Source organism: Natrix helvetica (genome assembly GCF_964273705.1).
Source record: "Natrix helvetica genome assembly, chromosome: W".
NCBI classification, from domain to species: domain Eukaryota; kingdom Metazoa; phylum Chordata; class Lepidosauria; order Squamata; family Natricidae; genus Natrix; species Natrix helvetica.
The window spans coordinates 76,479,324-76,503,360 of NC_138555.1; the positions used below are offsets into that span (position 1 = coordinate 76,479,324).

Sequence of the window (24,037 nt, forward strand, 5' to 3'; positions counted from 1 at the left end):
AGGGGTGGGTTCCTGCCAGTTCTAACCTCTTCTATAGAAGAGGTTCCACAAATCTACAGTGCCGTTAAGAACCAGTTCCAGCTCCCTCCCCCTGCTCGTCTGCATATCATAAAGATGAAGAGCGAGAGGAGGAATTCTGGGAGTTGAAGTCCACAAGTCTTAAAGCTGTCAAGTTTGAACACCTCTGAGGTTTTTTTTTCTAAAGGGTTAGGGGTGCAAGGGTCTTGTAACTTGACAGCTTTAAGATTTGCACATTTCAATGTCAAAGTTCCTGAGCCAACATGACTGGAGAACGAATTCTGGGAATTGAAGTCCACAAGTCTTAAAGCTGACAAGTTTGAACACCCCTGGGTTTTTTTCCCTAAAGGGTTAGGGGTGCAAGAGTCTTGTAACTTGACAGCTTTAAGACTTGCACGCTTCAATGCCAGAGTTCCTGAGCCAACATGACAGGAGGAGGAATTCTGGGAGTTGAAGTCCACAAGTCTTAAAGCTGTCAAGTTTGAACACCCCTGGGGTTTATATATGAATGTTCCAGCATAACTCTGGAACGCCTCAAGCAATTTCAACCAAAGGTGCTACACAGATGACTTACTCCCTGGAAACAAATACTGTGGGAGTAAGACATCCCTAACATCCCTCGGGGTGTGTGTTCTGTTAAGATCCAGCCTGTTGTGCCTTAAAACGACTTCTACTGTACTGCCGTAAAATGGCTTCTACTGTACAGCGCAGTGGAATTGCCATGGTAACAGCTTCACAGTACTCCACAAGGGGGCTCCCTTTGGTAAGAGGGAAAATCCAACATTAGAAATTGCATTTGGTCCGGACATTTTCCGCTTATAAATAAATACCCGGGGAACGCCAGGTTATCGGCTTGTCAATAAATAAATAAACCTCATCAGTGCAAGCAACACCCATCAATCTCAGAGAGCACCCAGGCCCCCAGAATTCATTGTTTCCCAATGTTGTCAAGTTGATGGGAGCTGGAAATGCCAAGTCAGGAAGAGTGATGGATCCAGGTAGATCAGGCTTACGATTGCTTCCAAAGCTGGGTTCTTCAAACCCAATTAATAATAATAATAATAATAATAATTTATTAGATTTGTAGACCGCCCCCTCTCCCCGGAGGGACTCGGGGCGGTGTACAGGAATAAATTTAAAAACCATACAAACAATCATATACATAGCTAAAAATCAGATTAAACAAAACCTGTACGAATTTATAAAAATTAAAAACAGACCATAAAACCAATCATAAAAATTTAGAAATAAAACTGAGGTGGGAAAGGTGGAATTAGGCCAGGCCGGCTAGCTGGAACAGGTGGGTCTTAAGTTTCTGACGGAAGATCCGTAGTCATTCTAATGTTGGGGGGAAGGTCATTCCAGAGGGTCGGGCCCATCACAGAGAAGGCCCTTCCCCTAGGCATCGCCCGCTGGCACAGCCTAGTGGACGGCACCCGGAGGAGTCCCTCTCTGTGTGAGCGAATCGGCCAAAGGGATGTATGGGGCAGGATACGATCCCGCAAATAGCTAGGTCCTGTGCCATGGAGCGCCTTAAAGATGATGGTCAACACCTTGAAACGCACCCGAAAAACCACAGGCAGCCAGTGTAGCCCGCGCAGGAGGGGTGTTACGTGGGACTAACTAAAGACTCCCGAGACTGCCCGTGTGGCCGCATTCTGAACCAACTGCAGCCTTCGGGTGCATCTCAAGGGGAGCCCCATGTAGAGAGCGTTGCAGTAGTCTAGCCGGGACGTCACAAGCGCATGAGTGACTGTGCGAGACCTGTGAGACCTTTTGATTCACAACAAATGCTCTTTAAATTCCCTTCTGCAGTTTGACCAGGATTTCAGCCTCCGGCTCCAGGTGGAGATGACCAGCCTTGATAACGTAACTGCTGCTTATGAAGTGTCTATGAATTGTCCCCTCAACACCCCGTGGAGTCCCCGTGAGATCGTCTGTGAGGAAAATTACATGGAGGTGAGTAAAATCAGAGTGCTGAAATCATCAACTGATATAGTTTGATGTAGGGAAATGGAACCTCTTTTTTTTTTTGAACAAAATTTTATTGGTTTTTTTAAGAAAAAAAAAAGGAAAGGGGTGGTGGAATGGGTTACAAATTTTGGCAGTTACAATATGTAGAAGGTGTCCCCTCCCTCCGTACTCATAGTATTCATTTAAACATAAACTTTGATACTGAATAACAATATTTTGTCAGCATATAAATTCAGGTAATAATTTCAATCAATTTTTATCAAGCAGATTTTCCTGTTCATTTTTGTGATCTGAGTTTTCTTGGTATTGCCCCTTCTCCCCCCGCCAGCAGAGCTCCGGCCCCTCCCGTGTCCTGTAGATCTGGTGTAGGATCGTCAGTTTTATCTAGGAGTGCTTTATTTTTTTCCATAAAGGCCTGAGCCTCTGTGGTTGTGTTAATTCTAACTCTAGCATCCTCCCAGAAAATTAACATACCTTCAGGCATCAACCATCTGAACCACACCCCCTTCTGGTAAAGCTTCTTCACTAATTGCGAATAGTTTTTTCTTTTCTCTCCCACTTTCTTAGGGATCTGTTTCAGAATGGTTATTTCTCTATCTTGATATTTCAAAACTTGCCCCCTTTGTGAACTCAGAATCTCATCTCTTGTAGTCTTTCTAAGAAATTTAATGTGTACCTCCCTGGGGGAAATGGAACCTCTTGTTCCTTGGATTAAATCAGTTGAGTTTGCTGCATGTGTCAACACGCTATTTAAAAAAAAATTATAATAATTACGTATGGCCCAGTTTATTTAATGACCATTCAAAGTGACAACAGCACCGGAAAAAAGTGACTTGCGACCAATTTTCACACTCACAACTGTTGCAGCATCCCCTTAGTCATTTGATCAAAATTTGGGCTTCTGGCAACCGACTCATATTTATGACGGTTGCCGTATCCTGGCATCCCGAGATCACCTTTTGCGACCTTCTTCTCAGCAAAATCAAGGGGACAACCAGATTCGCTCAACAGCTGCGCTGTTAATTGAACAACGGCAGTGATCCACTTAACAACGGTGGCAAGAAAGGTTTTTAATATGGGGCAAATTGACTTAAGAAATGTTTCCCTTGGCAACAGAAATGTTGGGCTCAATTATGGTCGTTAGGTTGGAAATTACCTATACTATAGTCTTCTGACCCCCTTCTCCACACCTGTGAATAAACCAGAACTCAGGCTTGGCTGTTTGCCACTCTTTAATTACTGAGATAATGAATCCTTTGGCTGAGGGCCCAGACAACTCACGTTCAATAGAGCAACTCAGATAATTCAAATGAAGCAACGCAGGTAGTCCAAACAAGCAGACACAGCTAGAATACATAGATTTTCTTAACTACTAATTCGAATGGTTGTTTCCTGCAAATGTCCCCTCCCAACGCCTCACCTATAATCTCTCTTGGGAGGGGCCAATCCACAACCACCTGTGCTTAATCATCTTCTGTGAGTCTGCCTACAGAGTTGCGGCTTCCGTTTCTCAGCCCTTCTCAATCTATCATCAGGGACAAACTGCCTTTGCTCCTCCCCACTGCTCCATGCCTCAGGCGCCTCCTGGTGGCCAACCAGCCTCTCTGGTCCCTGCTCTGAGTCTGAACCCTGCACAGGGTCCTCCACATCGCCCAGGGCGGGCTCATATGGTTCCTCGCTATCCGAGTCCATCAGCAGCTCAACCGGATCCTATTGAACCACAACACTATAGTGTCTTTGCATAGACACTGACCCACTTAACTGTGTGTGCGCGCTGTTGTTAATGCAGTTGCAAGTTTGGGCCATTTTTTGCCCTCCGGAGGCTTCAGGATGTTTTCCCAAAGTCAGAAAACGGGCTGTTTCCCGCCTCTGGAGGGCCTCCAAGGGGCGGGGGAGGCCATTTTCGCTCTCCCCAGGCTCCTAGAAAGCCTCTGGAGTGAAAAATGGGTCCACCATGCCATTGCGCGGCAAAAGCGGGGTAGGTGGGCGTGGCGCTCACGCACACACGCATGGGTGGTAATGTTGCTTCTATTCCAGGTTTCTGTTCGGCGAGCCGTCCCAGGAATAGCAAGTGAAGCCCTGAACGAAGATTGGATGGCAGCATGGCCTGTGGTAAGGATACCGGACACAATAGGAGTAGAGTTGGATTAAAGTTGGGATATGTCAGACGTGCCACAACTTCAACCCCAGGATAGAAAAAATCCTTGGCTCCATTTGTTGAAAAAGGTGTAGTTTTATTAGAGGTCAAGTGTAGTGCAGTATGGCAAGGCCAGAACTGAGAATCGCACGCCAAAATTCCTAAGTTCTACTTTTTCCTTCCCTTGAATGTCTCTTACTGCCCACCCCAGTCTAACCAATTAAGTTCAGCAAAATGTTTTTATAACGGTCAGTCCAAGCGCTGTTTGGTATGCAGCTCCCTCCTCTTTCCAGCTGGGTGACCTTGAGGCAGCATCTTGAGAAGGCACAGGCACTTACTTTCATTTCCCCAAGCATCCCCAAGCAAGTATAAGATGGCAGCTGTAAAAGAAAAGGGAAACTTGGTACTCTTCTTTGATGTAATTGATACCAGCTGGGGAATTCTGGGAAATTGAAGTCCACAGACTTTTAGTTTTTCAGAGCTGAGGAGCACTGAAGATGACACTAAGATCCTCCAGGTGTGGGGACTTCCAGCTTCCAGAATTCCCAGTAACGGCTCCATCGGGTGGTAAATTTGGGGAAATGGCATTTATGCATTTTAAGGATACTTGATTTAGAGAAGGTGGCAACCTTTTGATCTCATTCTTTCTTTGACTGGAGAGATACCACTACAGGCCAGTAGTGAAATCTAAAAATATTGCCTACCGGTTATGTGGGCGTGGCTTGGTGGTCATGTGACTGGGTGGGTGTGGCTTGGTGGTCATGTGACTGGGTGGGTGTGGCTTGGTGGTCATGTGGCTGGGTGGGCGTGGCTTGGTGGTCATGTGACTGGGTGGGTGTGGCTTGGTGGTCATGTGACTGGGTGGGCGTGGCTTGGTGGTCATGTGACTGGGTGGGTGTGGCTTGGTGGTCATGTGACTGGGTGGGCGTGGCTTGGTGGTCATGTGACTGGGTGGGTGTGGCTTGGTGGTCATGTGACTGGGTGGGCGTGGCTTGGTGGTCATGTGACTGGGTGGGCGTGGCTTGGTGGTCATGTGACTGGGTGGACGTGGCTTGGTGGGCATAGTTATGTGGCCAAGTGAGCTCAAAAACCAACTTTCACACTTCACACACAAACAACACAAAAGCCACACCACTGACTCACGCACAATGCAAAAGCGTACAAAATGGTCCCTGCAACAACAATCAGGAACCTCACAGAGCCACAAAGAGCTCAAAAGCCAACTTTCACACTTCACACACAAGCAACACAAAAGCCACACCACTGACTCACGCACAATGCAAAAGCGTACAAAATGGTCCCTGCAACAACAACCAGGAACCTCACAGAGTCACAAAGAGCTCAAAAGCCAACTTTCACACTTCACACACAAACAACACAAAAGCCACACCACTGACTCACGCACAATGCAAAAGCGTACAAAATGGTCCCTGCAACAACAATCAGGAACCTCACAGAGCCACAAAGAGCTCAAAAGCCAACTTTCACACTTCACACACAAGCAACACACAAGCCACACCACTGACTCACGCACAATGCAAAAGCGTACAAAATGGTCCCTGCAACAACAATCAGGAACCTCACAGAGCCACAAAGAGCTCAAAAGCCAACTTTCACACTTCACACACAAGCAACACAAAAGCCACACCACTGACTCACACCCAATGCAAAAGCGTACAAAATGGTCCCTGCAACAACAATCAGGAACCTCACAGAGCCACAAAGAGCTCAAAAGCCAACTTTCACACTTCACACACAAACAACACAAAAGCCACAAAAGGATTGACTCCTACACAACTGACACGGACAATGCAGAAGCAGCTGGGCTTCAAACAAAATGACCCCTGCAACAAGCAGGAAACCCACTGAGTCACGGTTAAGGCTAATAGATAGTAAAAAAATGCTTTAAAAAAGTAAAAAAAAGAAAAGAAAAACATCCCCCAGCACAGTTGATTGTCAAAAAGCTGATAGTAGGAACCTTTTTAAAAAACTTTTTAAAGCATTTGTTTGCTACCAGTTGGGCGAATAGATAGTCAAAAATGCTTTGTAAAAAGTTTTACAATACAATAGTAGAGTTGGAAGGGACCTTGGAGGTCTTCTAGTCCAACCCCCTGCCTAGGCAGGAAACCCTATATTGTTTCAGACAAATGGCTATCCAACATCTTCCTAAAGACTTCCAGTGTTGGGGCATTCACAACTTCTGGAGGCAACTTCTGTTCCACTGATTAATTGTTCTCACTGTCAGGAGGTTTCTCCTCAGTTCTAAGTTGCTTCTCTCCTTGATTAGTTTCCACCCATTGCTTCTTGTTCTACCCTCAGGTGCTTTGGAGAATAGTTTGACTCCCTCTTCTTTGTGGCAACCCCTGAGATATTGGAAGACTGCTATCATGTCTCCCCTAGTCCCTCTTTTCATTAAACTAGACATACCCAGTTCCTGCAACCGTTCTTCGTATGTTTTAGCCTCCAGTCCCCTAATCATCTTTGTTGCTCTTCTCTGCACTCTTTCTAGAGTCTCCACATCTTTTCTACATCGTGGCGACCAGAACTGAATGCAGGATTCCAAGTGTGGCCTTACCAAGGCATTATAAAGTGGTATTAACACTTCACTTGATCTTGATTCTATCCCTCTGTTGATGCAGCCTAGAACTGTGTTGGCTTTTTTGGCTGCTGCTGAAGCTTTTTTAAAAAGGTTCATTAGCTGTGATAATCAGCTGTGCCGTGCGATGTGGGAACCTTTTTAAAAAAAACTTTTTAAAAGCATTTTTTACTACCGGTTCGGGAACCCGGAAGCATTTGTTACTACCAGTTTCCAGCGAACTGGGTAGAACCGGTAGCATTTCACCCTTGCTACAGATTGTATCAGGATTCTGCTTTTAGAGTTAGGAAATAGCTGTGTATTGAGTGAGGAGGAAACATCTTTGTTTCAGGCAGCTGCCTTTAGCTTCACAACATCTGTCTGTAGCCTCAGGCTCTATATTGGTGGCATCACTGATCCATCATCTTCCCGGCAGGAAACTTCATTAAAAGCTTGTATCTCCTAGAACTGGGATGGTGAACCTATGGCCCGCCTGCCCAAAGCACATGCAGAGTCATGTCGGCTGGCACACGCGCCCTCGCCTGTTGCTCTTCCGGATTTCTGGTGGGCATGCGTGTGCGGCGATCAGCTGCCTTCGCACACACGGCAGTGCCGAAAACCGGAAGAGCTGGTCTCCTGGTTTCCGCGGGTGCATGCACGCTGCCAAGCTGATTGGCGGGTGCGCATGCGCTCCAGAAACTGAAAGAGGATCTGCCCGGCGTGCATGCGTTCTGGCGTGCGCATGCAGCCTGGGCAGCTCATTTCATTTCATTTTATTAAATTTATAAACCACTCCCTCTCCCCGAAGGGACTCGGGGCGGGGGAAAAGATAAAAGTTAAAATACCATATACATAGACAAACATCAAAACCCCATAAAAACGAATTACATAAAATCTGTACAACAATAATAAAATTAATACAACATTAAAACCTACCCCAGAAATTTAAAATACCGGCCAGGAGGATTAAAGAATAAAACTATAATTGGGCCAGGCCAGCTAGTTGGAAAAGGTGGGTCTTGAGTTTCTTTCGGAAGGAGCGGAGGTCAGTGGTGATTCTAGCTCCTCTTCCCTGGCGAGCGGTTTGCTATCACTGTCCTGGAAGAATCTGTAGCACACCGTTAATTCTCTCCATTTCGACAGAGTCGCATTTGATGAACGTAGCATGCAAGACCATTCTGCAAGTATTGCGCCTTCCTCCTCAAGGCACCTAGAACCCCCATTTTCTTCATAAATACTGTTTAAGCCAGGGGTCAGCAACCTGCAGCTCTGCAGCCGCACGTGGCTCTTTCGTCCCTCTGCTGCGGCTCCCTGTTGCTCAAAATATGCGTCACGATCACCATTGCGTGATACCTGCCGGCACACGATTTATTGAGCTTTTCAACCCCCCCAGCAGGCCAACCGTGGATAAATCCAAGAAAAGTTTCAGAAGAAAACAGATTTAATTCAACTACATATGGTAGTTTTACAGCCGCTCAGGAAATAGTCGGGCAAGGGAAGGGTTTTGTGTTTTCTTTTCTGTAGGAAACGGGTCCAAAAGGCTCTTTGAGTGTTTAAGGTTGTCGACCCCTGGTTTAAGCCTCAAGCAGGACCCTGGATCTCTGACCGTCTTCCTCCCTCCTTCATTCTCATCTGTGTTTGTCCTTGCAGGCCCAAGGGGCTATGAACCAAGTCTGGCAAGTCATTTTCCATTTCCAAAATGGCTCCGTTGAGGACATGATGGCTACCCAAGCTTACAGCTTGGGCTACGGCTTCAATACAACCTCCACCCGTGTTCTCTTCCGCACCCCTTATGGCACCCAGCAGACCGAAGTGGCTATGGTAAGGGAAGGTCCAAGGTTTGCTAAGGTTCAGAACGTCAGGTCTGGCGGCAGAGATGGGGCTGAGGCAGAAGCTGAGCGTCATTTTGAAAAGCCTCACGCCGGGAGAGGTTTGCAAAAGGGGCTCTGGTTTGCTTCACCCAACAGATAAGGCAGGGGTGTCCCACTCAATTTCACCGAGGGCCACATCAGTGTTTGGCCTCGGGGAGGGGGGATGACCGGGATGGGCATGGTCAGGTTGGGTGTGGCCAGCTTGAATCCCTCATGTCGGGGAGGGTGACCCCGCGGACTAGATCTAGCCAGGGACTGGATCTGGAGCACAGGCCTTGATTGCGACACCCCTGAGATAAGGCAAAGAGGTGGCTGATTCATCTGTGGCATGAACGTAACTGTTCTGACTGACGCTTCCCGAGGGCGTGAAGCAAACTCCTGGTCCCGACAAAACCCCCTTTTATTTATTGACTGTGAATTCTTCTCATTCACATCCAGCAAAGTCTTTCAAGGGAGGATTTACAGTCACAGACCTTCTCTGTCTTGGAGAGCTGACAGGCCGATATCTGCAAAACTTTGCAAGGAGTCTCGGAGAGTCACGAACCAATTAAGCAAACACACCGTCTCCTGCAAACTCCACTCCCCTTTCGCTCCTCTTTTATTTCCTCTGGGAGGAGCCCTTCATCGTCCACCTTGGCCTTACTCCCAAGTCGACCCCTGTTCTTTAGCTGTTCCCTTCGTCTGGCAACTCTGCACACGTGCACCCTGGGAATAGACTCCAGCTGTTCGCCTGCCTCACTGATGTCTGACTCTGAAGGCAGCTGATAACTGGTATATGGCTCTGGCCCTGTCTCTGCCTCTGACACAGAGCCTTCATCAGAGTCTTCCCCAGACTCCAGGACTCGTCCATGTTTCTCCCCAACCTCCTCACTCTCTGAATCTGCTGCCAGCTCTGCTGGCCACTGGTGGGCCACAACACTAACATGGTTAGTTTATGGTTTCAGGGTATTCTGTGATTAAACCGTGTTTCAGTTGACCATGGGTTAGACTTCCAGTAATGAAGCGACATAGGTTATAGTGTCCCGATAGTCCTTGAATTACATTCGTTTAGCGACCTTTGAAGGTACAATGGTGTTACAAAAAGGGACTTAAAGAATCACAGAGCTGGAAGAGACTTTGGAGGTCATCTAGTCCAACCCCCTGCTCAGGCAGGAGACTTACAGAATCACAGAGCTGGAAGGGACCTTGGAGGTCATCTAGTCCAACCCCTGCCCAAGTGGGAGCCCCTAACCCAATTCAGACAAATGGCTCTCCGGTCTCTTCTTAAAGACCTCCAGTCTTGGAGCATCACACAAGTTCTGGTGGCAAGCAGTTCCCCTGTTTAATTATCCTTCCTGTTAGGAAACTCCTCCTTAGTTCCAGATCCCTTCTCTCCTGGATGAGTCTCCATCCCTTGTTTCTCGTCCTGCCTTCCGGCGCTTCGGAGCGTGACGTTGACCAAAACAAATTAATGGTCAAAAATTTGTTGTTGACCCTCATCCCGCATGGGGCTCACTCCCCCACTTCCTCCGAAGGTCCTCCGTGGGTTTCACATTGTCGAAGCCATTAACTTTCCAGGGGAATCCAGCCCCCTCCACTCCTTTGCGACTTGTGGCCATTTTACACAATTCTGGCATCTCCCTAGTCACATGATCAAAAGTTGGAGGCTTGGCAACTGGCCAGTATCTCTGACGGTTGCGTGAGACCTTCCGATGAGCAAAAAATCGATGGGAAAGCAGAGTCACTTAGCGACCGAGTTACTAACTTTACCGCCGCAGTGATTCGCTTAACCACCGTGGAAAGGAAGGTCGTAAAATGGGGCAAAAAAATCCTCAGCCAAGGTGTAAAAGCTCATCTGTTCCTTCCACTGTAGGTCGAGGGTTTGGAAGTAGAAGTTGCCCGAGCCACCATCTTCTATAAACAGGCCTGGATGATCCTAATGGTGGATACTGCTGTGGCCTGCCCTGTCAGTGAGTCACTTGCTTATTATTATTATTATATACTTTATTCATTAAACATGAAACTCAGCCAACTGAACATTCAAAAATGCATTACAAATACCAGTGACTGGTGCTAATGGTTGATACGGTTTGCTGCCAGCATCCTAGGTCTCAACCAAGGACCTTCTTAAAATATAAGACGTTCCGAGTAGCGCCATTGTTTGCAGTTCCACTGGTGTTATTTCAGGAAGCTGCAATTTGTGGATGTATCTTGCAAAATTCTTGGACATGGTGCCAAGGTCCCCGATGACAATGGGTATCCCTGTTACATGCTTCATCCATAGCCGTGTAGTTTCGATGGCCAGGTCGCGATATTTCATGATTTTTTCTAGTTCTTTTTCTTCGACTCTGGCATCTCCAGGAACAGCGATATCCATAAATTGTACACTTTGGCCTTCTACAACCGTGATCTCTGGCGTGTTGTTCTCCAAATGACGATCCGTTTGTATTCGAAAGTCCCACAAGATCTTCACCTTCTCATTTTCGATAACTTTTTCCACTTTATGTTTCCATGACTTTCTGGGTACGGGTAAATCATATTTTTTACATAATGACCAGTGGATTAATTTAGCCACTCGGTCACGTCTAGCTTTGTAATCAGTTTGTGCAATTTTGTTGCATTCACATATGAAATGTGACACAGTTTCGACTTTGTTATTGCAAAGTCGGCAATTTGGGTTATCAGTGGATTTTTGTATCTTCGCTTTCATGGCATTAGTTTGTAGTGCTTGTTCTTGAGCAGCTAGTATTAAACCTTCCGTTTTTTTCTTGATAGTTCCCATCTTAAGCCATGTCCATGTCAAGTTGTCATCACATTTTCCTTCAATGTTTTTCAAGTGTTGTCCATGCAAAGCTTTGGTTTTCCATCTATTTATTATTATTATTATTATTATTATTATTATTATTATTATTATTATTATTATTATTATTATCATCATCATCATCATCATCATCATCATCATCATCATCATCTTTGGTGAGATTCACAGCCTTTGGGGCTGATTGGTAGCTCAGCAGCTCGAGTCCTAACCAAGGACCTAGGAACTGTTAAGGTAACGTCGGAGGATATAAGTTGTTCCAAGTAGGGCGGTTTTTTGTAGAATCAGAATGTTCAAGTCAGGTAAATGTAGAATTTCCAAATAGCGAGGTAGCCCTTTAGGTATTGCTCCAAGGGCTCCAATTACAATCGGGACAACACATGATTTCTTTTTCCACAGTTGCTCAACTTCAATTTGCAAGTCCCGGTACTTTGTAACTTTTTCTTGCTCAATTCGTGCATCACCAGGTATTGCAATGTCAGTGAACCATACTTTTTTCTTTTCAACTATTATTATGTCAGGTGTGTTGTAGACCAAGTGCCTGTCAGTCTGGATTCTAAAGTCCCACAAGATCTTGACTTTCTCATTCTCTAAAACCTTCTCAACCTGATGGTCCCAGTGGTTTTTGCTGTACTCAAATCCAAACTTTTGGCACAATTTCCAGTGAATAATCTTAGCAACGCAGTCATGGCGTTGTAGGTAGTCAGTTTGTGAAATTTTGCTGCACCTGCTGATCAAGTGGTCGACTGTCTCATCTTTCTCATTACAGAGGCGACGTTTGCTGTTGGTGGTAACATGTTGAATTTTTGCCTTCATGCAGTTTGTGGCTAAGGCTTGTTCTTGAGCTGCCAAAATGAAGCCTTCTGTTTCTTTTTTCAGTATTCCTGATCTTAACCAGTTCCAAGTTAGTTTTTGCTCAGCTTTGCCTTCAATGCTTTTCAAGTATTGGCCATGCATAGCTTTGCTTTTCCAATTTCCAGCTCGCTTCTCAATTACTTCTTTCTTATATTCAGCTTTTAACTTAGTTGTCTTCAAAAGGCCTCCTTTATTTACTTCCTTAATCATTGGTTCTTCACTTTTCTGTGAGTCCTCGACCACTCTCTGCTCTTGGTAGATACAATCGGTCAACATCACTTTTAGGGTGCAAAGCATGATTCATTGTCATAAGCTTCCTTGTTTTTCTGTCCAAATTGTCCAACTCCATCTGGGTCCAGTCAATTATTCCTGCAGAGTATCGAATCACAGGTATAGCCCAGGTATTTATGGCTTTTATGATGTTTCCTCCACTCAGTTTGGACTTTAATATCTTGCGAATTCGTCAAATGTACTTGGCTGAGGTTAATTCCTTGACTTTATTATGCATTAAGTCAGAGGCCTCTAAAATCCCCAAGTACTTGTAGCCTTCTTCTGGTTTTAACTGCCTTTATCATTCCTTCATTCTCAAGTTCTATTCCATCATCTTCTATGATCTTGCCTGCTTTGGTTGCCATTGTTGCACATTTGTCAATTCCAAACTGCATACCAATGTCTTGGCTAAATTCTTTTGTGCTTTCAATTAATAAATTCAGTTCAGCTTTTGTTTTATCAAACAGCTTCAAATCATCCATGTACACCAAGTGTGAAATTTTCAGTCCTTTCTTTGCAAGTTAGTATCCACAGTTCACCTTCTTCAAAATGGTTGTCAGTGGTAGCATTGAGAGTATAAAAAGTAGGGGTGAAAGGGAATCACCCGGGAAAATGCCTCGTTTAATTTCAACTTTACCCAGTTCTTCTCCATTAGCCGTAAGCTTCGTTTTCCAGAAGTTCATTGAAGTTTCCATGAATTTTTGTATGTTGCTGCTGATGCCAAAGATTTTCAGGCATTTCTTGATCCAGCTGTAGGAACTGAATCAAATGCTTTCTTATAGTCTATCCAAGCCATGAACAGCTTGGTTCGTCTTTTCTTTGAATTCTTTAGGATTAGCTTGTCAATCAGCAGTTGGTCCTTTGTTCCTCTTGAATTTCTGCAGCATCCTTTCTGTTCTACTGGAAGCAAGTCATTTCTTTCCAAGTATCCGTAAATTTGGTTTGCAATGATACCAGTAAGGAGCTTGTATGTTGTTGGCAAACAGGTGATTGGCCTATAGTTTCCAGGGTCCTTTCTTTTTTCTTTATCCTTTTGGATCAAAAATGTCCTTCCAGGTGTCATCCATTCATCATTGTCAGGTGTTTTTAAGATCTGGTTCATTTGGGCTGCCAATCTTTCGTGCATACTTGTAAGTGCCTTTAGCCAGAAACCATGTAGCTCATCTGGTCCAGATGCACTCCAATTCTTCACTTTTCTTGACTGCCCCTTCACCATTTCTTTTGTTATTTTCACATCTTCCATTTTATGCACTTTAATAGAATCCTCAACCTGCTTGATCCATGTTGCATTTCTGTTGTGCTTCTTGTTGTTTTCCCACAAATTCTTCCAGAATTTCAGAGCTTTCTCTTTATCAGGCTTTTCATTTGTTGTTACTCCATCTCCACTTTCTAAGCTCTTATAAAACTGGCGCTGATTTGCTCTGAACTGTGAGTTTTCCTTGAACTGAGTTACTCGATTTTCAGACCATTTAATCTTTTCTTTTTAATCTTTTTTATTATTATCATTATCATTATTATTACAGTTCCTTGATAGTTAATAGATGATAACATGGTGCTTTCTTCCTCCATTCTTAAATTGTGGATTGTGGGTGAGCTGTTTTCCTTTCCTTCCCTCCCTCCCACCCTCTTTTCCTTCCTCTACTTTTTCTTCCATCTTCTCTCTTGTCATTCCTCCCTACTTCTTTCTTTCTTTTCTTCCTTCCTCCCTTTCGTTCTTTCCTCCCTCCTGCTTTTCCTTCCTTCCTATTTCTTCCCATCTCCCTCCCTCTCTTTCCCTTCCGCCATCCCTCTGTCTTTCCATCCTACCTTCCTTCCTTCTTTCCACCTTCTTTTCCTTCCTTCCTTCCTTCCTTCCTTCCTTCCTTCCTTCCTTCCTTTTGTTGTTGTTCTTAGTTGCGAAGTCGTGTCCGACCCATCGCAACCCCATGGACAACATTCTTCCTTTCCTCTACCATCCTCTGGAGACCATTTAAGCTCATGCCTACTGCTTCAGTGACTCCATCTAGCCACCTCATTCTCTGTTGTCCCATTCTTCTTTTGCCCTTTATCTTTCCCAGCATCAGGCTCTTCTCCTTCCTTCCTATTTCTTCCTATCTCCCTCCCTGTCTTTCCCTCTCACCCCTCCCTTCCTCCCTCCCTCCTTCCTTCCCGCTTTTCTGTCTTTCCTTTTTCTTCCCATCTCACTCCCTCTCTTCCCTCACTCCCTCTATCACTCTATTTCCATCCTTCCTTTTTTCTTTTCCTTCTTTTCTATTTCTTCCCATCTCCCTCTTTCCCTCCCTTCCACCCTCCCTTTCTTTCTCTCCCTTCCTCTTTTCAACGTTCCTTCCCACTTTTCCTTTTCCCCCGCCTTCATTCTTTTCCTTCCTTCCATCCATCCATCCATCCATCTGTCAGGACTTACAGGCTAAGAAAATCTAAAAACAAAGAGATAAATTGGGGGTGTCAAACTGGATTTCTTTGAGGGCCAAATCAGCATTGCAGTTCTCCTCCGTGGGCCAGCGGGGGGGCAGTGGGGAGTAGGGGGGGAAATGGGACGGATGCCTCCTGCAGCACTTTACCAGCCAAAATGGGGCATGAGGGCCGCCCTGCACCTCATTTTTGCCCTCCAGGGAGTCCAGCAGCACTCTGCCGGCCAAAAATGGGCTGAAAACAGGCCTCCCGAGGCTCCCACATGGCCCGTTTTCGGCTGGAAGAGTTCTGCTGGAGGCCATGGAAGCCAAAACAAGACATGCAGCCTGTTTTTGGCCCATTTTTGGCCTGTTTTTGGCAGCAGAAGTACCACGGGTCAGTCCTTTTATATTCTCAAACAGGCCCTACGGGACAGATTTAAGCATCCCCACGGATGGATCCTGCCCACAGGGCTTGATTTTGACACCCTTGATGTCAGTTACTCTAAAACGAGAAGCAACCAAAACACCACGCAAAAGGTCCATCCCCCTTTCTAATCTGAGGCCTAGCAGAAGAGGTCATTCTTCCTGGCAGGGTTTTTGTTGAGACCCCCTGTAACACCTCCCCCAAATTACAGGTGTGTCCGCCCCCCCCAAAGAATCAAGCGTCGTCCTATCGCCCCCAAACACATTCAGCTTCTTTCTCCTGCAGATCCTCCCACTTTCACTGCTGGGGCCTTGCGCTGGACCTCGCCCCGCATCATGCCATCGCTGGTGCTCTTCCCCCGCCAGTTTGAAGATGAAACCATCGAGATGGGCCTGGATGGGCGTAGGATTGATAGGACCGCGATTGTACAGAATGGCTACATCTTCCAGACCGACGGTCGCTTCATCAGCATCACAGTACCGATTGGCGCTGTGGGAGGAATCACAGAGGTCAGTGCTGGGGGAAAGAGGTCCTTTCCCTGGGGTTGGACATTAGGATTTTTGAGCCAGATGTCCCAAGGGCGCTTTTGCAAAAGGCAGACGGACTTTGTTTTTTCTGGAAAGACATTTCGCTTCTCATCCAAGAAGCTTCTGGAGGGAGGGTGGGTGGGAGGAGGGAAGTGAGGGAAGAAAGGAAGGAATGAGGGAGGGAGGGAAGGGAGGAAGGAAGGAAAAGAAAGAAAAAAGGGAAAGGAAAGGGGGGAAAAGCAGGGAAGGGAAAGGAAAGAAAAAAGGGAAGAACAGAGAAAGGAAAGGAAAGGGAGGGAAAGAAGGAAGGAAAATAGGAAGGAAGGAAAGAAAAAGAAGGGAAGGGGAAGAAGAGAGGAAGGAAGGGAAAGGGAAAGAAAAAAGGGAAGGGAAACGAAAGAAGGGGGGAGGGAGGGAAGAAAGGAGGGAAAGGAAAAAGGAAGGAACGAAGGGAGGCAGGGAGGGAAGGAAGGATGGAGGGAAAGAAAAAAGGAAGGAAGGAAAGAAGGGAAGGAAGGAAGGAAAGAAGGGAAGGAAGGAAGGGAAAGGAAAGGGACAAAGGAAATGGAAAGGAAGGAAGGAAGGAAGGGAAAGGAAAGGGACAAAGGAAATGGAAAGGAAGGAAGGAAGGAAGGAAGGAAGGAAGGAAGGAAGGAAGGAAGGAAGGAGCAAGCGAGCTTCTTGGAACTTCAAGGAAAATCAAAGCCCAGTTGCCTTTAGAAAAAACACTTTCGGGCCAACTACAATCGGGATGGCCGAGAATCTCCACAGACTTTCAGACAAAAGGCTCCGAATGAATAACGTTGGTCTGTTTCTTTCCAGAGTGACGTGATCGACAATCATTATGGCACCACGTATACCATCAAACTCCTCCTGGACCGCAGATGGCGAGGAGATGAAAGTGACCGGACCCGTCACTGGATCTTCAAGTCTATCCGCACCCCCTTTGCCCCGCAGATACCGGTGCTCACTGACAGTAAGTTTTGGATCACTCCCGGCTTTTCCTAGGTGAGGAGAGCAAGCCTTGGAAGACACCTGGTGGAACACAAATGTTCTGACCCAAACACGACAAACCGTCGGTAGTTGAAAGCAATGATTCCTTCATTAGGTATGCCAGAAGCTCTGATAAAAAGTTTCCCTCTCACTGCAGGGAGATGAATAATTGTCTGCCACATCTATTCATCTCCGCCCCCTGCCTTTTATCCCCAGAGATAGGGTGAGGCTTCGCTAGCAGCGGTGGCTCTTCCCTCCCAAGGATTAGCCCATAGATTTCCACTGCTCTCCTCTCCTCTGCCTTCTGTGCATCCATGCGTCAGGCACTGGACCCAGCTGTTCCTCCTCTTCCCCATCAGCCACCTCCAGACCTGGGGGCTGTTGACTCTCCATCTGAGGGCTGAAGGACAGCCCATGCTATGTCTCTCTCTCTCTCTCTCTCTCTCTCTCTCTCTCTCTCTCTCTCACTCTCTCTCTCACTACATCTCTCTCTCTCTCTCTCTGCCTGCCTGCCTGCCTATATCTATATCTATCTGTCTATATCTATATCTATCTCTATCTCTATCTCTATCTCTATCTCTATCATCTATCTATCTATCTATCTATCTATCTATCTATCTATCTATCTATCTATCTATCTCTGTCTGTCTCTCTGTCTCTCTCTCTCTCTGTCTATATCTATCTATCTATCTATCTATCTATCTATCTATCTATCTATCTATCTATCTAGCTAGCTATCTATTTATCCATCCATCCATCTATCTCTATCTATGTATCTCTCTCTCTCCATCCATATCTATCTATCTATCTATCTATCTATCTATCTATCTATCTATCTATCTATCTACCTATCTCTATCTCTATCTCTCTCTCTCTCTATCTCTATCTCTATCTATGTAACTATCTATTTATCCATCCATCTATCTATCTCTATCTATGTATCTCTCTCTCGCTCTCTTGCTCTTGCTCTCTCCATCCATCCATCCATCCATCCATCCACCCATCCACCCATCCACCTATCCACCTACCTACCTACCCACCCGTCCATCCATCCATCCATCCATCCATCCATCCATCCATCCATCCATCCATCTATCTAACTATCTATCTATCTATCTATCTATCTATCTCTATCGCCTCTGAAACTTGTGCTTCTCCTCAGACACGGTTCCAGAGAGAGGCTACTTCGATGTCAGCATAGGGAACTTCCTTGCCGATGTGGAGCTGACTACCATTGCGATAGGCGGCAAACTCTTAACGCCACTGGAAATCAAGGCGCACGGCTGCACCCTGGCGGAAGTCCCCAGTGCCAACCACACCCGAGTTTTCATTCTCCAGGTCCCTTTCTCCAACCCTCTGGTGGAACAGAAGGTAAGAAGGGGGAAATTTCCATGGCAATGTTAAGGGAAGAGCTTTTGTCCAAGCGCCGGACGTTTGCAGCTTTGATTGTGACAAGATCCTAGTTCCTGTTGCTCAAATGAGTAGATATCATTAAGCTTACTAAGTTAAGTTGCACTCGCCCTTTGTGGAAGATAAGAACATGGACTCTTTTTTTATTTAATTTAATTTAATAATTTAATTTAATTTAATTTAATTTAATTTAATTTAATTTAATTTAATTTAATTTAATTTAATTTAATTTAATTTAATTTAATAATTTAATTTAATTTAATTAATTTAATTTTTAATTAATTTAAAGGTAAGTGATCAACTTTTGCAACCTTCTGATTAGCAGTCAATGGGGAAGACATATTCACTTAATAACTGGGTTACTAACTGAACAATGGCAGTGATTCGCTTAGCAATGGTGGCAAGAAATGTCGTAAAATGGGGCAGAATTCACTTAACAAGTGTCCCCGATAGCTGTTCTGACTTAAGGCTTCCGAAAAGCACAAAGCCAACTCCTTGTCCCGATAAAACCCCTTTTATTGAGCTGAAAGGGAATTCCTCTCCAGCAAAGTCCCAGCCAACAGAGATTCCACAACCGCAGACCTTGATCAGGCTTGGAGAGCTGCCAGGCCGATATGTTCTTAACGCCACGCTGTAGCAGCAAGTCCTCGGCAAGAAGTCAGGAACAGAGCTTCACCCTAATGAATTGAACTCATTGTCTCCTGCAAACTCCCCTCCCCTTTTGCTCCTCTTTATTCCCTCTGGGAGGGGCCATTCACCATCCACCTGTGCCTTTACTCCGGAGTTGCCCTTGTTCCTTAGCCTTTCCCTTCTCCTGGCAGCTCTGCGCATGCGTACACTGCAGTGGTGGGATTCAAATAATTTAACAACCGGTTCTCTACCTTAATGATTTCTTCCAACAACCAGTTCACCAAACTGCTCGGAAAGTTAACAACCGGTTCTCCCAAAGTGGTGTGAACTGGCTGAATCCCACCACTGGAGCACTGGGAACAGGCTCCAGCTGTTCTTCTGCCCCACTGATCTCCGACTCCGAAGGTAGCTGATAACTGTCAGATTGCCCTGGCCTCATTTCTACCTCCGACACAGAGCCCTTATCAGAGCCTTCCTCAGAGTCCAGGACTGCCCCATGTTCCTCCTCAACCTCCTCACTGTCCAAATCTGCTGCCAGATCCACTGGCGGGTCGCAACAATAGCTATGGAAATTTTGGGCTCAATTGCGGCCGTAAGTCGAAGACTTCCTGTACTCCTTCAGCCAAAGTAGATGGGTTTCTTTGAGGATGACTACGGGTTGGGGAATTGCAGGACTTGACAATTTGAATGCTTCTGGCAGGGGAATCCCTATATGTCAATGGGTTTGTGTGCCTAAAGAACTTAATTTCTCTTGTAGTATCTCTATGGCAACTTCAGAAAATACACTTTGCATCTCGAGTACACATTTTTCCTGCTCCCGAAGGGCAAGTCGTTTACTCATCCGGGAGTCCTTCAATGCGAAGTCGCTGATGTAGGTGAGTCCGCTTGGCCAAACTGATCCCCTTAAAAGTCATCAACATCCAATTAGGTCAGGGGTGGGAAAGAGTGGCCCTCTTTATGACTTGTGGACTTCAACTCCCAGAATTCCTGAGCCAGCCATCAGGAAAACACAGTACCCTCCCTCCTTATCTCTATCTATCTATCTATCCCTCTATCCCTCCCTCCATATCTATTTATCTCTCTATCTCTCTATTTCTATCTATCCCTCCCTCCCTCCGTATTTATCTAACTCTCTATCTCTCCATCTCTCTCTCTCTCTCTCCCTCCTCTCCCTCTCTCTCTCGCTCTCCCCCACCCTCCCTCCTCCATCTCTATCTATATCTATCTATCTATCTATCTATCTATCTATCTATCTATCTATCTATCTATCTATCTATCTATGCACCTATCTCTCTATCTCTCTCTATCTCTCCCTCCCTCCATCTCTCTCTCTCTATCTATCTATCTATCTCTCTCTATCTCTCTCTATCTCTCCCTCCCTCCATATCTATCTATCTATCTATCTATCTATCTATCTATCTATCTATCTATCTATCTATCTTTCTTTCTTTCTCTCTGTCTCTCTGTCTCTCTGTCTCTCTGTCTCTCTGTCTCTCTCCCTCCCTTCCTCTGTATCTCTCTCTCTATCTCTCCATCTCTCCATCTCTCCATCTATCTATCTCTATCTCTTTCTATCCCTCCCTCTCTCTCTCTATCCCTCCCTCCCTCCATCTCTCTCTCTCTCCCTTTCTATCTATCTATCTATATCTTTATCTATCTCTCCCTCCCTCTGTATCTGTCTGTCTGTCTGTCTGTCTCTGTCTCACTCTCTCACTCTCTCTCTCACTCTGTATCTCTTTCTCTCTCTCTCTCTCTCTCTCTCTCTCTCTCTCGATCTATCTCTTTCTATCCCTCCCTCCCCCCTCTCTCCCCCTGCCTCCCTCCATATCTACTCTATCAATCTATATCTATCTATCTATCTATCTATCTATCTATCTATCTATCTATCTATCTATATCTATCTATCTATCTATCATCATCTATCTATCTATCTATCTATCTATCTATCTATCTATCTATCTATCTATCTATCTATATCTCTATCAATCTATTGATCTATCTATCTATCTATCTATCTATCTATCTATCTATATCTATCCATCCATCCATCCATCCATCCATCCCTATCTATCTATCTATCTATCTATCTATCTATCTATCTATCTATCATCTATCTATCTATCTATCTATCTATCTATCTATCATCTATCTATCTCTATCTCTATCTATCTCTATCTATCTATCTATCTATCTATCTATCTATCTATCTATCTATCTATCTATCTATCTATCATCTATCTATCCCGAAATCAAATAAAATGAATCCTGACTGAGCAGGAAATGTAAAGCTGCCCTCCAACTTTTCCTATTTTCCTTCCTGCGTCTGATTGCTCCTGTTGTCCAGTTCTTCCACGGTTTGAGGCCTTCTGCGACGGAGGACAGATTGGCCTCGGAATGACCCGCGGGAATCTGGATCGCTATTGGGTTCCTTTTGTGGGTGGCCTTCAGCTGACAAACGAACTTGTCGCATCGCAGAACTACACCGTTCAAGATGATGGCAGCTACTTCTACCTGTCGGTGCCATTTTTGGCTATTGGCTTGGTGTATGAGGTGTGTTGGAAATAGACACTCGGCAGGAATTCTGGTTGAAGGAAGTGGTTGTTCTGACCTAGGTTTCCTTAAAAAGCATGAAGCAGAAGCCTCGGTCCCGGCAAAACCTCTTTTATTTATGCGACTGTGAATTCCTTTCATTCACAGTCAGCCAGGCTTGGCAAACAGTCTTTCAGAGGAATGTTTATCCACACGAACCTTATCTCGCTTGGCAAGCTGCCAGATAACTAGTTTCCAAACGCAGGGCAAGGCAAAACGTGGCCCAGAGTCTCTTAATGGTCACAAACAGAACTTTCCACTCTTGAAACGACCGAAGGAACGAATTGTTTCCTGCAAAAGCCCCCTCCCCTTTCGCTCCTCTTTTGTTTCCTGTGGGAGGGGCCAATCATCTCCAAGGTGTGGCTTTACTCCCACGTCTACTATGCTTTCTTAGTTGTTCTTGTCTTCTGGCAGCTCTGCGCATGCGCAAACTGGGAACAGGCTCCAGCTGTTCCTCTGCCTCACTGCTGTCTAGCTCCCTCTCTGCCTCCGACACAGAGCCCTCGTCTGAGCTTTCCTCAGCTCCCCAGGACTGACCCATGTTCCTCCCCAACCTCATCACTGTCCGTCTCTGCTGCCAGCTTCGCTGTCCGCCGGCAAGCCACCACCGTAGATGTTTTTCTGGAACTCCCTAGCTTTTTCCATGATCCAGCGTACTTTGGCAATTTCATCTCTAGTTCCTCTGCCTCTTCGAAATCCTGCCTGTACTTCCGGTAGTTCACGATCCACATACAGCTCAGTGACGTGCAGTGAAGTTTATGACTGGTGAGGCTGGTGACGTCATCAAACTGCGTGGTTGCTCCGATTGCACGAGCGCAGCCCAAACGGAGAAGTTTCTCTTCTCAGAAATGTCAGAAAGGGACAGGCAGGCTGCCACAGCTCCACTGAGAAGACATTTCCGAGAAGAGAAACTTCTCCTTTCTCCCCCCCCCCCTTTCTAGCACTGATGATGTTACCTAGGCATTTTTTGCATCGGGCGAGCCCGGGATCCTTGCAAGGGGAATGGGACCACGTGTGCAGGCGGCTCCTCAGCGCACAGCCTCAGATTAGCACAGCCGCGATCCCCTTCCCCTGCACACGTGGTCCCATTCCCCTCCTTCCTAAGCCAACATGAAGGGGACCGCGACTGCGCTGATCTGAGGCTGGCATTGAGGAGCCGCCTGCACACGTGGTCCCATTCCCCTTGCAAGGATCCCGGGCTCGCCCGATGCAAAAAATGGCGAGATCGGCACACTTGGGACTGCTGCTGAGATGTCCAGGGAGGCTAAAACAAGCCGCTCGCCTCTCCCAGCCACTTTCACGGCTTCCCAGAGTAATTTTTTTTTAATTTTCATGATGAGAGCGGTGAGGCTCTGCCTCCCCTGACTGCACGTCACTGATACCGCTGGAGCCTGGCTTGTAGGATCTTAAGCATAACTTTACTAGCATGTGAAATGAGTGCAATGGTGCGGTAGTTTGAACATTCTTTGGCGTTGCCCTTCTTTGGAATTGGGATGTAAACTGACCTTTTCCAATCCTGTGGCCGCTGTTGAGATCTGTCCAAAAATTGGACAGCCCTATAAATGGGGCTGAAGATCTGAAGACCTCTTCTTCGGGCAGGAGGTTGCACTAAAAAAACTTTGTAGGACATCTCTTCCAACCCTCTGATTCTTTGAGAAGGAAGCCTAAAGAAAAGTCCCTTCTATGTCTTAAACCCAGAGAGCTATTTAATTGATTTTAGATGGAGAAAGAAACAAATAACAAGCGAGTGAAAACCTTTCTCCTTCACTGTTTCTCGTCATTTGTCCTGGTCAGAGAGATGATGGTGCACCTTCCAAGGTGAGCAAGCTGTGTTGGGATGGCGGCATAGAATCATTTACAATCTCTTGTCTTTCTTCCATGGCTCAGGATATCTCTCTCTACGGAGTTACTGTCCGTCTAGATTTCAGCCTGCGGGATAACAAGACCCTGTTGACGATGGTGGAGTTCTCCAGATCTTGTGTCTTCCCTGCTGGAAAATTACTGGGTGAGTCCAAGATGTAGAACGTAAACTGAGAGCTGATGCCAGGAGACAAATTCTTTGTCAGGCCCGCAGCCATCTTTTCTTTTGGATCTTTGGCCTGCCACACTTTCTATTATTCTACTATGCGTTTTCTATTGTGGGAAAACGGGAAGGGGGATTGTGCAGAGTTACTTACTGAGTAGCCAAAACAAAATTCTTTCTAGAAAGCCAAGGTCACCCTTTGCCTCTGCACCTCTGCACCTGACCGGAACTGGATGGGTGGAAGCTGCCAACATGGCAGTGGGAGATTGGACCATGGGATGGACTTGTGGGTGTGGGGGCAAGATCGTGAATTTTCACCTAGGTGGGGAAAACCTGGAAACTTTCAGATTCGGGTTTTCCCAGATGTGCCAATATGGCTCCCTTAATAAACTGTGAAAAGAGTAAGGTTCTACATTTAGGCAACAAAAACGAAATGCACAGGTACAGTATAGGTGGTACCTTGCTCAGTAGTAGTAACTGTGAAAGGGATCTTGGAGTCCTAGTGGACAACCATTTAAATAGGAGCCAGCAGTGTGCAGCAGCTGCCAAAA

At 45.8% G+C, this 24,037-nt stretch overlaps 1 protein-coding gene across 1 annotated transcript in view; it reads left to right on the forward strand.

The window, feature by feature from the left end:
* LOC309400708 (uncharacterized protein) overlaps positions 1 to 24,037 on the forward strand; it is a 49,446-nt gene that overhangs the window by 10,118 nt on the left and 15,291 nt on the right. Inside the window, exons 5-14 of the mRNA XM_081969341.1 lie at positions 1,834 to 1,977; positions 4,030 to 4,104; positions 8,355 to 8,525; positions 10,428 to 10,524; positions 15,600 to 15,823; positions 16,664 to 16,817; positions 17,997 to 18,205; positions 19,632 to 19,749; positions 21,219 to 21,424; positions 23,351 to 23,468. Of these exons, the coding sequence (XP_081825467.1) occupies positions 1,834 to 1,977; positions 4,030 to 4,104; positions 8,355 to 8,525; positions 10,428 to 10,524; positions 15,600 to 15,823; positions 16,664 to 16,817; positions 17,997 to 18,205; positions 19,632 to 19,749; positions 21,219 to 21,424; positions 23,351 to 23,468 (1,516 nt within the window). The remainder of the gene's footprint in view (positions 1 to 1,833; positions 1,978 to 4,029; positions 4,105 to 8,354; positions 8,526 to 10,427; positions 10,525 to 15,599; positions 15,824 to 16,663; positions 16,818 to 17,996; positions 18,206 to 19,631; positions 19,750 to 21,218; positions 21,425 to 23,350; positions 23,469 to 24,037) is intronic.